At 46.8% G+C, this 12,489-nt stretch overlaps 1 protein-coding gene across 3 annotated transcripts in view; it reads right to left on the bottom strand.

Annotated features, from left to right (window-relative positions):
• CAPZB (capping actin protein of muscle Z-line subunit beta) overlaps positions 1-9,352 on the bottom strand; it is a 51,920-nt gene extending 42,568 nt beyond the window's left edge. For all 3 annotated transcript variants that reach the window (XM_052691815.1, XM_052691813.1, XM_052691814.1), the window contains exon 1: positions 9,220-9,352. In XM_052691815.1, coding sequence (XP_052547775.1) covers positions 9,220-9,222 — 3 coding nt within the window. In that variant the 5' untranslated portion in view covers positions 9,223-9,352. The remainder of the gene's footprint in view (positions 1-9,219) is intronic.
• Positions 9,353-12,489: the final 3,137 nt, after the last annotated feature.

Below are 12,489 nucleotides of genomic sequence, written 5' to 3' on the forward strand. Positions count from 1 at the left end.
AGATTGTAAATCATATTATTTCCTGCCAGTTCTCCCAACAGGAATGTCTGACTAATGTTTCAGCTTTGTGGCACTAAACACTAAATTTCTTTAATTGAAACAGATACGTGGCTTCCCATCCTCCTCGTCATTTTCCTCCTTGCCAACTTCCCGAGCTCAAAAGGCAGAAGCCTCCTCTTTCAAATTACACAATAGGATAGTATTACTGCTAGAAGCTTTAGCAAAGGGTTCAATTATTGTAACCCTGAGCAATGAGAAGCACAGCCGTATGTTAAGCACAGGATTCCCCGCCGGCTCCCGGCACAACAGGCTGTCAGCATTCACTTTTTAGGATATTAGATGGGAAGGGGAATACCTCCATCCAATCTATGAATCCCTGCATTCAGGACACTTCCATCAGCTCCACACACCCTTTGCAATCTGTTTTCCCTCGTAATTTTTCCCTTAACTATTAACCCTCTTCTGGCAGATCCTATCTAAAGCCACTTGTAATACTGTTATAAATCACGGCTTCCTGGCAGCACCAGTGGGAGAAGGTCTGACTGCACATTGAGGAAGCAATCACATGTAGTAAAAGCTGAAGATCCATTGCATCACGGATAGTAATAAAGAAGAGTTCTTTTAATAATCCTTGATCATGATGCTGATGCAGACAGACTCCTTCTCCTGGACTACTCTCTGGTTAGGATGGGATCCAGAGGTTTTTATCTTCCCAAACCATTATGGCCATCACATATCTTTAGTAACATGTAGCTCAATTTGTTGTTACATTAGTGCTGTGGTCAAGATCAAACAAGACAGACCAGCTGCTGAGAATGCTCCTTCCACAGATGTGAAATGAGGATTGAAGATTAAAACAAAAGCAAGAAGTGACGTATTGGAAGATTTTAGCTGAAAGTGCTGTACTTGAGTTACTGTGTAACCCGAACTTACAGAGCAACTCTACACATCACACCAGTGAATCCTACTCAGAGATGTTCTCCTGCAGAACATACTTCATTCTCCTCTCCTCTCCTGTTTAAAACAGCTGAGCAAGCCATGAAAATGCAGCACTAGAGCTAGTTGATGAATGAAAACTCCTTCAAGCTTCTCCTCCAAACTCAGGTCTAGGTGCTGTATGTATGCACTGACAAAGTCACCTGCAAGCTTGGCAAGAAGTGAGAGGACAACCCTGAGCAGTTTTTGTTGTGTTGGCCCACGAACTGAATACACAGACCTCGAGCACTCACAAGGCACCTCTTCTTTACAGACCTCCTGCAGGGAGACAGTAACTTACATCTGCTCCAAAGGCTTGCATAGGAACTAAAATAATCCACGGGAAGGAGAGCAAAATGAGGCAGCTTAAGTTTCGTTGCCACCAGCACGCTAGTGACATTGGATACTTAACACTATTTCAGGCTGACAGCACAACTAAGGCAAGTTCTGGAGGGAAAGAGCAGCACTACCTGAGAGGTCTCCTCCTGCAGTTGCACTCAGTGATCTCCTCAAAGCTTGCAGGAAGCCTCTTCCCAAACCCTTGCAGCTTTACCTTTCAGCAGATGCTTTCAAGCGCCCTTTGACTCAACCTCTGTGTTTGGACTTCATCACTCTTACCTCCAGATCAGGTGAGCCCTGCCCAGTGCTGGCAGGGCACTACCCAACATCCTTGCTCAACCTCAGACACAATTACCAAATTACAGCACACTGAAGGCATTTCCATCCAGCAGTTTCAAAACAAACCACAGCTCATTGCACTACCTTACTAAGAAGCTCAGTCTCATGGAACAACTATCTGTCAAACTATTTTACACCGACTGAGGAAAACCTAACAACCCTGGCAGTTTGGGGCAGGCCACTGGACTGTAACTCTCTTTGCTGTAGCTGCAGGAATTCAGCAGCTCCTGCAGCCAATTTACGCTCCCTGGGGCTGTGTCTCAGCTAGAGGCATTTCTGCTCCTGCTAGCACATCCACAGGTGTGATGTAAAGCCCAGTGCAAGTCTCTCATCTGTCCAACAAACAGACAAGCAGGGTGGACCAGCACCAAGGCTTTCTGGGAACAGGCTATTCATCTTGACCTTTTTCCACCATCACTAATGATTTCTGCACAGTGTTTGTCTTCTGGGTAACAGAAACAATGTTTTATTTATTAAACTTGTCATTGAACATGACAATGTAATTTACTGGCTTTCATCTTCTGCCAAGAATTCCTGTGAAGCATCAAGTTTGCAAAAAGTCATTTCCCAATAAATCATGGCATCAAGTGAATATGCAATCTATTAGCCCCACATGAAAGAGTAAAGAGGAGACAGCATGGAAAACCTGCAGACTGCAAAACCACATTGCTAACTTTTAATAAATGGGATTAAAGTCACTGGAGTTGACTGCAGAGCTGACCACCTTAGTCTAAGCAATGTTAATAAGTTTAATTAGGCTGATGTTACCTCACAATGGTTGCGAGTGTCTTTTTGCTTGGTTAAAGTGTGGATAAAGAACAAAATAGCATTTTCTTCATCAGGTATTTCTACAGATAGGAGATATAAAACGTATCCATGTCCTGCATCCGCTTTGTAAAGATGTTTGTGTGTCTGCCTAGCAGCTTTGCTATTGGAATAGATGCTGGCTGCAGCACAAGCTCACACACCCCCACTGCAGACATCCCGGCGCAGGCTGCTTTCTGACACTGTAACCATTCAGTGTCACTTAATGCACCCAGTAACTTAAGATGCCTCCAGATATTTCCTTGCGACTCAAGGCAGCACTGTGCTTCAATCCCTTTCTGTAGCTCCACAAACACCATGGCATGTGCAAGGCACCGTGCAGGTAAGCATCTCTTGCTTTCTAAAGACTGAAGGCTCTGCTCCCCTGCCCCCACGTGCAGATTCACCCTGACTCATCCAATGTAGGATTACTGCTGAGTACAAGTTTCCACCCAACCTGTAACAGGAAATTGTTCAAAGGATCTTCCTGATCCTCTCAGCCCTTTGGCTGAAACTCCTGTTACCTCTTTGCTTCTGCCCTGCAGATGCACCCCAAATCACTGAGTCTGTTGTCCCCATCCTTCCACTTCATTCCTTCTTCACAGGCTTGCTGTTTCTGACTACCTGGTTAGCACAGCCATTGAAATAAGGCAATGGAACAGGTCTGTGGTGGTTCCCCAGCCTGATGATCTATTTCTTGTGGATCATCTTCTTGCCTTCCATCCAAATACTGCAGAGGAAGTGCCCAAATCAATCTTTAGAGATAGAATGCTTATTGCTGATTCTGCTGGCACCCCTTGCAATGGCAGTACTGAGCTCAGCTTCAGCAGGCCAGCCAGGTTCTGTTTGCTGTTTCTAGAGAGTAAAGTAGCAGAAGAAATTAAGAAAAAAGATCTGTAGGAAAACACATGATCCCAGCACATGTCATTCAAGGATCTGTGTTGCAGCACATGCTACTAACAAGACATTGCAAAATGGGAGGTTCCATTGTATGCCACAGTCCCTGAGCACTGAGGTATCAGACTTTGGTACCTCTCAAAGAAGCTACTTGTCTACCAGTGGATATTCACAGCTGAATGCACAGGGCATTTAGCACCTTCAGATGGGTGTGATTAGACAGGAAATCCTTCTATTTTATTTTTAAATACAAAAACTAATCACAACAAACCCAACAGCTCCCGAGATTCAGCACTGCCATTTGCCACCCTGACCATCTGTGAAGGCACTGCTTGCAATGCCTTCTTTTAATCCCGGATGATCTCTTCCAAGCACTGTTTTATCCTACATGCTGCTTGTTTCACATCCCAATCAACTTGGTCACGAAAGCATCAGAAGAGGAGCTGCTCAAATCAGATGGAGATTTTTTCCCCTTGCACAAAGTGAGCTGCTCCTGGCCTGGCAGATCTGCATTCTCCTTCCAGCCAACAGCAACCTAGACTTTTTTTCCATACAAGTTACACCAAAAACAGCAGAGAAAGCACACATTATTATAGCAGCAGGGAGGCACATACCCTATCACCGAATGACTACAAACAGACATGCTTACTGAGAACCTAATCAACACAGCTCCATGCTGGGCTGTTAGTGCAGCTCCTGCCTGCTGCTTTGGGATGAGCTCAGCACTTTCCAGTACCCCAGAGTCTCGTAGCTGGGGTTGTAAATTCATGGGATAACTCTGGCGAGTAATCGGATGCTTGGCAGGGCAGCGAGGAGACAGGGAGAGGTTATCTAATTAGCTCTCATCCCCCCAGCATTCTCCTATTGCCTAAAAGGTCACAAAAGTAGGTTAATATGCCTTTCAACTGTGCCCAGTGAAATGCACCTTGCTGATTCTACCTCAAAGCTTGCAAACAGTTCAACTTCATCCAAAGGATCCAAAGAAAAGTTTTAAACTAGGAAGCTAGTGGTTTCACCTGTACCAAGGCCATGAAATTCCCATCTCCATCCAATAAGATACTCAAGCACCCTGGGATTCCTCCCCTTGCCATAACTCCAAGGCTTACCCAACGTTTCCATGTTTTCTCATGCTTTTCTTGCTGTTCATGTACATGCCTGACCCCCCCCCAAGACAGAGCTGCAGTCAGCATGCAATCCAGACAGCTGCCATCCAGTGTGCCTTGGTTTTCCAAGGTTTTAACATGTTTCAGTAACAGAGACAGGTTATACTGAGGCACTTATTTGCCAATCCCAATCCATGTCAGACTTCCCCTTCAATTTCACACAAACTTAAGTTACTCCATTTGACCAATTTTCACCCAACCCCACTCTGCAGCACCTCCACCTGTACCAACAGCCACATGAAAGCTGTACTTGGCCATCCAGCACGGCAGTCAGCATGGACACAAGATCACACCGCTCTCTGCACTGCACCCAAGACGACCCTTGGATTTGCACAGCAATAGGAACTGCTGGATAAATGCAGTTTTCACCTGCTGCAGTCAGCATGATGCAGCTGATATTTTACCTCATTCCACCATTTCACAGTTTTCTCATCCTTTGAATTGTCTTACCAAAAGAAAAAAAAAAGCCAACAAAATCATCTCTTGTTTCTTGAGCCCGGCTCAAGTTGCCAGCACAGCCATCACACAGCCGCCTCAGCAAGCAGTAAGCTTTTTTTAAATCCAGCTATTTCCCAAAGCAAAGAGGGGAAGCCAGGTTACAGGACATCACTGGCAAGCTCAGCACTTTAACAAACACGAAGATAGAAAGTATCACCTGAAAGAACACAAAATTCCCGGAGGAAATAAAAAGTATTTCATTTACGGTGGGGTGGATTGATGGCTTAAGGCAAGCACTAGGCTCATGTCCTTAGAGCCATCTCAACCCTTTTTCCTTCCGCACAAAATCCTCTTAAGTGCTCTTTTTGTTCTTGTCCAGCTGATGGTGCTAACATTCTCAGATCCCAGGTTCTGCCTTCACCCACACTGCTCGCCCTCCCGCTCCGCAACAAGGATGTGATGGAAATCCCAAGGCACTGCACCAAGCAAGAACTCTGCTCTGCTCTCTGTAACTGAAAGACCTGGAGGACATCCTCCAGAACAGCACCAGCAATGACTTGCTCTGCAGCCCAGCTATGAACACTGAAAGCAATTTCTTATGGGTTTAAACCAAGAGGCAGGGCTCCCAAATCAACCCCGTGCTGATAAATAACACAAGCTATGCTGGTGGAATATAAAGCAGCAAGGCTGAATTTGCATTCAGCAGGAATAAAGCAGGTAATTTATGGGAAGGGCAGCTAGATAAGTCAAGGGCCTACAGATGCATTCTGCAACTCCTCAGCCTAACTCGGACGAGGCAGCACAAGCTCACAGAGCACAGGCTTACAGCAAGCTGCACTTCCACTAAATCCTAAAGGAGGACAGCGGGGCCAAAAAGAGAACCAAATAATACAAGGAAGTCTGATTCTTTGATGCCAAGGACTCAAGCCACCATTCTAGGAAACCAAGCACCAGGTATTACCTAACACAATTAAAGTAATTCTAAATAAAAGCCTATTTTAGACAACCGCAGATAGGAAGCAGATCCCATTTCTGATTCCTGAACTCGGAGATTTGTTGCAGCTAAAAAGCCAGAAGGATTGGGTTGCCACTCCATTTGGCATGGAAAATTACAACTTTATAATTAGGAAACAAGCAGAGCAGCTTCCACAAGCATTCTCCATTTTCTCCTCGTAATAAAACCTCTCAGCTCAACCAGCAGGGAGACATATTTAAAACTTGCTTGACCCTTGAATTCCTGTTCAAGTCAGAAGAGCTTTGTAATAAATAAACAAACAAACGTAACCTACCAGCAAACAAACCCTGCACTACAGCACAGCTGGGGGGACCAGGAAGGTGGGAAAAGGTTTAAAATGCTCAGACATTCATTGCTCCTTCACACCGCATGGATGCCACGCACAGGGGAAATTCAGATTTGAAATCTCACCGTTTTAAGTGCAGTTTACCCTCTTCCTTGCTGGAAATGGCAAGGAATTAGGAAAAGTGGGCAAGCTGGGGGCAAAACAATGCTTTGGATCTTGTGCATTAGGGGAAGAGAGACAAAGGTTTGGTTGGGCATTTCAAACTCTTCAGAACTCCTTACATAAATCAACAGAAAGGAGTGAAATTTTAACGCGCAGTGACTGACTGAGGATACAGATGAAAACAGACCAGTTTCATTTTGAGCACCTTTAACGTTTGGAATTTCATCCTTTGTCTGGAAAAAACACAATCATTGCACCGTATAGAAGTGGGACAGAAATCCAGGCTCAGCACAGACCTGAACTCCAGCCCCAGCTGCCTGCACCTTTCAGAACTTCATACTCAGGCAGTAAAATTGCAGCTCTTCAGAAGGCACTGAAACAGCTTCATGTTGAAACAGAACTCGAGGCAGCACGGCGATGATGTGCACAAGTTCAAGGGGAGGAAAAAGAAATCAGCTCTACAATTAGAATTAGAGTAAGGAACATTTGGATGTGACCAAACATAGCTCCAAAGGGCAGGCAGGAGAATTCTCCATGCACAGTCTGGAGCTCATCAGCCATCCTTTGCATGGGAAACTCAACTGAGAAGAAGCCCAGCAGACAACTGTAGAACGTGTCTTTGCCACAGAGAATCATTTAACTACTAATGTAATAAGCACTAAAAATAGTAATTCAAGAGTTAAACTCTGCTTTCATTCTGGTTCATTCCCAGATTCCAATTAATAAGATATCAGCATGTGTATTTACCATATGAGGAAAGCCCATCTGAAGATCTCGTGGTTCAAATATTCTCAAGCCAAAGATTCAACATCACTGCAATCACAGCATTCCCTGTCCCAACGACACCCCCAACTTGATTTACTTTGAGAATTTGCCTTTTAAGACAGCATTTATCTAAGCTCAGATACTTGGCTTACAAAATACAGACTCTACAAAATAACTCAAACCAGGATTTCTCAGGAAGCACAAGGTGCAAAGGACATGCTGTGAGCACTGATAACCTTCCCTGAGCTGATGCCATGGGTTTCAAGAGTGACACAATCAGAAACAGACTCAGAGTTCAAGAAGATGAAAAAGCGTCTTCCTCAGTTGATTGATTTCACACATTTTACATTATTTTGGTAGCACCTGTATAAAACAGCAGCTGTGCCAGTGCCATTTTAGCTCCTTCATGCTCCATCTGAGTATTGTCTATTAAAGCAAAAGATCCTGGGGGTGCTCTAGAAGAGAACTAAAGCTGAAACTGGAAATTGCACTGTCTGCATAATGCTGATTATAAGAGCAAGGTTTTATTAACACATCACCACAGCTCATTTACCTCTTGTAACCAAGCCCAGTGACCTTTCTTGCAGTAGGCCTGGATAAACCACACTCCAGTTGCCCCACTCAGTGAGCAAGCCTTCAGGTGTGTACACAGCCACCACAACACACAAATAACGGGGCAGCTGCCACAGGTTCCTACCTGAAGTCCACCCAACTGCTGAGTCTAGCACAGTACTGGAGATCCTGGTCAGGTTTCTCCCGTGCCCACTGCTCTCCGTGACTAAACATGAGAAATCAGAAGACAGCAAAAAGCTTATAGCACTCACAGGACTTCTAAAGAGCTTGTGCTTTATCTCCCCTGAAGAGTGATAAAATCACACACCTCAACTGAATTATTCTTACAGTATATTTTTGCATTCCCTTAAAAGCAGCAAGTATCACCACTGTTGTTTTACATGAAGCCTGCTTGTTTTCCTTCAGTTCTTTCTGTGTGAGGATTTCTGCTAATGTAGAAGTCAGGACAGTTGGTTGAACTCCTGACTAATAAATCCTGCAGCAGGTCTCGTGCACAAAGACTTCAGCCAGGCCTCCAGGTCTAACATTCACAGGTGAAGTTAGATGCTCCATCATACCAATCCCACGCACAGGTGCCAAGCACAGCTTTGCTCCAACAGGCACAGAATCTTGACCATAGGCATTCTTCACTTTCCACTAGAAACCAAAGATCTTCATCCTGCGCCATATAAGTGGTGGGATCACCAGGACCTTCAGCCTCCAGAGGAAAGGATAAGATACTGCCTCTGAAATTCTTACAGTTGAAGCAAAGGATTGATTACTCAACCAGTCTTCATGTACAGCCAGACACATTCTTAACCTAACTATATTTGAACGGTCTTAAAAAATGTCAAACCACAAATTCCGGAGCAGTACCAACACCGGAGCAATTACAGCCCTAGAGGCACGCCGTGTTACAGGGGTTCGGCAGGCACCTCGCCAGGTGGGCCGGGCACAGCAGGCCGGCTCCGCCCTTACTACTGGGTGCGCCCAGTGGAGATGAGACCTCCAGGGCTGCACCCCCTCTACGCACAGCACCAAAGGGAAACCGAAGGCTTTGTCCCTTGGGCGAGCTCATCCCGCCAACACGGCGCAGCCGGACTGCGCGGCTGCAGAAGGCAGACTCCAACACGAACCCTGGGAACACCGCACAGGGCAGCGGTGTCGCTCCGGCCAGGCTCGGCCGCCCCGCACGCCGTCGGTTCCCGGTTCCGCACAGCTGCGGAGGGACGCGGAGCTCGAGGCGGCGCTCCGCCCGCCCGTTCCGGCTCCGTTAGACGGCGGCACCGCGAGGCGCCAGATCCTGCTGAACCCCTGGCCCTACCCCACCGCCCCCCGCGGGCCCTACCCCTACCGCCTCCCCCCGGTGCAGGCCGCAGCCGGGGCCTCCCTCACCGCCGCCCCGGGGGAGGGAAAAGGAAGCGGCAGGGCGCGGCCGCGGGGCTGGAAGCGGCGGATTCCGGCGCTTCCCGCGCGGCGCTCACCATGGCGGCTCGGCGGGGCTGCGCTGGGCGGTGGCAACGGCGGCGCCTCCCGGTCCGCTCCGCTCCGCTCTCCCTCCTTCCGAGGCAGGCCACGGCCCTTCCACTTCCGCCGTTGCCTAGGAGTGAACATCCGGGTCAGCGCCGCGCCGCCCCACCCCCCCGCCGCAGTCCAACCAATCAGAGCGCGGCTCGCCGGCCATCGCCAAGTATGGAGCGCTGCGCGCGTACGGGGCGGGAGAGAAGGGCGGGAGGAACCATTCCGCGCCGCAGGGCGGGGGGAGCAGCGCCAGGCGCTACCAACGTCAGCGCGGGGGTGGGGAAAGCTGAGACCGGAAGAAGCGCGGCCAATCAGGTGGAGGGGGCGGGGCCTGCGGGAGCGCGCCGGCGCGCCGCTATCGCGGTTCTGCCCGAACGCCTGAAGCCGCCCTAAGGTGGGCGGGAGCGCAGCGCTTAGTGCTGCAGAGTGCTGCTTGCAGGGCGAGGCGTGCTGCGGTTATTCCTCCATTCCCTCAGTCCCAAAGGACAGGTGATGAGGAATAGTCGGCTTCTGGCTAATTAAGGATAAGGGTAATTTGAACAGCAAGTGTCCAGCTTGCCTGGGAGCGTAGCTTTGATTCTGTAAAGCGTGCGTGTGCCTGCTGGAAGGTGAGCAGGTGCTCGCACGTTTTGGTGACTTTGGAGCTCAAGAAGCTGATACACGTCTGTGAAATAAAATCAGTGTGTCCGGGTAAATGAAACACTCCTGCTTTCCTCTGACTGTCCTTGGAAGAAATCTCTTCCTAAAATACTTGATTGCCTTTCAGTGATCTCAGGTAAAACCAGTCCCCGTTTCTGACTGTCCTCCCTGTGCAGAGCACGTCAGTCAGTAGTGGCACAGCTCTCCGCTGCAGCTTTTTGGGAGCAATCTTCGGGGCTGTGCTTCATGAGAGCTTTGTGCCAGGATCCTGAGAACCCTCTGCTGGTGCTCCCTGGCTCCTGCATTGCAGGCTTGGCAATGGTGAGCCAAAAGCCCAGCTCCTGCTCTGTTTGCTTTCCTTCTTTGCTGTAGAAACTGGAAATGCTGTCAAGGGGAGTCATGCATTGCTTCCTGCTCTGATGCAATGGTGTGAAACCACAGCCTGTGTGCAATTGTAATAGGACTTATGTATTCTTAAGTGAACTGCTTCATTTTTTCCTGGGAGGTGACATTTTGTGGTACATCCACCCGCCAGGAGATAGCCAAGGCCAAGCTCTGACTTTCCACTAAAACATTATCACAGATGTTTTTGGTTTGGCTGTCAATTTTAGTAGCTCTCAGATACCAAGCAGAACCTTCCAAGAGATGGCAGCTGGGGCTGTGCTCACTGCACTTAACAACACAGGGCAGAACAGCTGCAACTTTCAGCTTCAAGGCAAGAAGCTGATTTCCAGGGATGGCACATGTTAGCACGAGGTGGAACTGCTGGAGGTCATGAATTATAAAACCCAAACTGTCCTATCTGTTGATGACTGTTACTGTTACCCATTTTTCCAAGTTAACCTTGGCCTATATTTGGTTGATTTGTTTGGTTTTTTTGTTCTTTTTGGTGAAGAAATAAAATGATTCTGGGAGGCAAAGAGTGGAAAGCAGAAGAATGATAACCTCAGGAAAAAAAGGAGCTATGCTGCTTAACAAACAAAAGCACATGAAAAAACACTACCAAACAAACCCTAGGATGGGAAATAATGCCTAGTAGAAAGGCCACATGACCTCAAAAGGCATTTCCTGCCCTAGAGTCTCCAAATTGAATTCTTTGCCAGTACTATTCAGCCTAACCTCCCTGAAGCCAGTTTGTAACTTGCAGCAATCCAAGCTCCTTCTATTTCCCAGTCCCCACATCCTTCAGTCCTTACATTCCTTCAGAGGTTCCTACCAGCACTAATTAAGAAAAGGCCGCCTTCATTACTCAATAGATTATTCCTTCCTTTTACAGGGTTCCACACGTCTAATGTGCATGTTTTCCTTGCAGCAGGGTCTGGGAGGGCAAACACATGCTCTAAGCTTCACAGCTTTTGTCACAAAACTCATGCAAACTCCTCAATGACTGTTTTGCTTTTAGGTCTTACAGTTAATGAACAGAAAAGGTTTCTAGCTGCTTGGTGAAGACAGAGCAAAAGCAGATTTATGTAGCCTGCTATATTTTAATTAATTTGAGATCTGAATGAACGTTGATGCCAAGAGGATGTTTTTCTTACATGAAGAAATACAAGCATTCTGGAGTTTGTTTTCCTGCTAATAGGTATAAAGCAGCATAAGCAGCTGCTTTTTGTTTTCCCAAAAATATTTGCATTAAGAAGATCCGCAGATTCCTTTTGAAACTGATGTAACGTCTTTTCAAATGAGGACCAGCTGCTCGCTTTGCTTGTTTATAGCAGGACATGCTTAAGGGAATGTTTTTGTTTGTTTATTAAGATGTAGGAGCAAGCTCTTCCTTGCGATCTGCAGTGAGGAGATCTCAGCTGGCACAAAACTCAGTGTATGCAACTACAGTTGTGGCCATCCTACCTTCTGTTGCAGTTCTCGGAGAGGCTGACACAAAACAAAGCTTATTCAGTCTGTGGCTGGGGGACATTCAGTAGGTCTGAGTGCTGTGAGGCGGCGTTAGCTGCACTCCAGGCACGTCCCACACCTCCCAGCATGGAGTCTTCCACCTACAGCCAGGAGTGTGCTCAAAGGGCTCAGCAGCAGGCATTATGCATCTTAGAATGAGGGCCTATAAACAAAGGAAGCAAACAATTATGTTAGTTGGTGGCTTACCAGCCCTACAACATCGGATTCATGTGCAACTAATAAGAAGGCTTTTCATCTTTTAATCAGCAACTATAAAATACATATGCTCTCCCTGTACTTTTGATTATATTCAAGGAAGCAAAAGGATGAATACTTCTTTTTTAGCATTGTCACGTTTAGCCAGAGCTCCTTCAAACACGATATGCTTTTTATTTTATCCTCCTTGCATGTGTTGCATGCATGGTGAAACCCTGTTTATTTTGTTTATTCCAGTATTTAGCCAGGACCAAAATGAGAACATGCTTAGAAAGCAGGTCCTAAAGAAAGCTTTAACGCTTCACCAAACACTCATTTTTCCCCTAAAGAAAAAGACATCTTAGGCTTCTTTTTCTTTTCTTTCTTTCTTTTTTTTTTTTTCAGTCAGATTGCCCATTTTCTTTCATGTCCAGCTTGAGGCACTTGAAAGATATGTAAACTTTTTATTAGGGGTTCTCATAAATTGAGTTTACTGCTGCAAGAGT

This window comes from Tympanuchus pallidicinctus, unplaced genomic scaffold (genome assembly GCF_026119805.1).
Source record: "Tympanuchus pallidicinctus isolate F22 unplaced genomic scaffold, pur_lepc_1.0 scaffold29, whole genome shotgun sequence".
NCBI classification, from domain to species: Eukaryota; Metazoa; Chordata; class Aves; order Galliformes; family Phasianidae; genus Tympanuchus; species Tympanuchus pallidicinctus.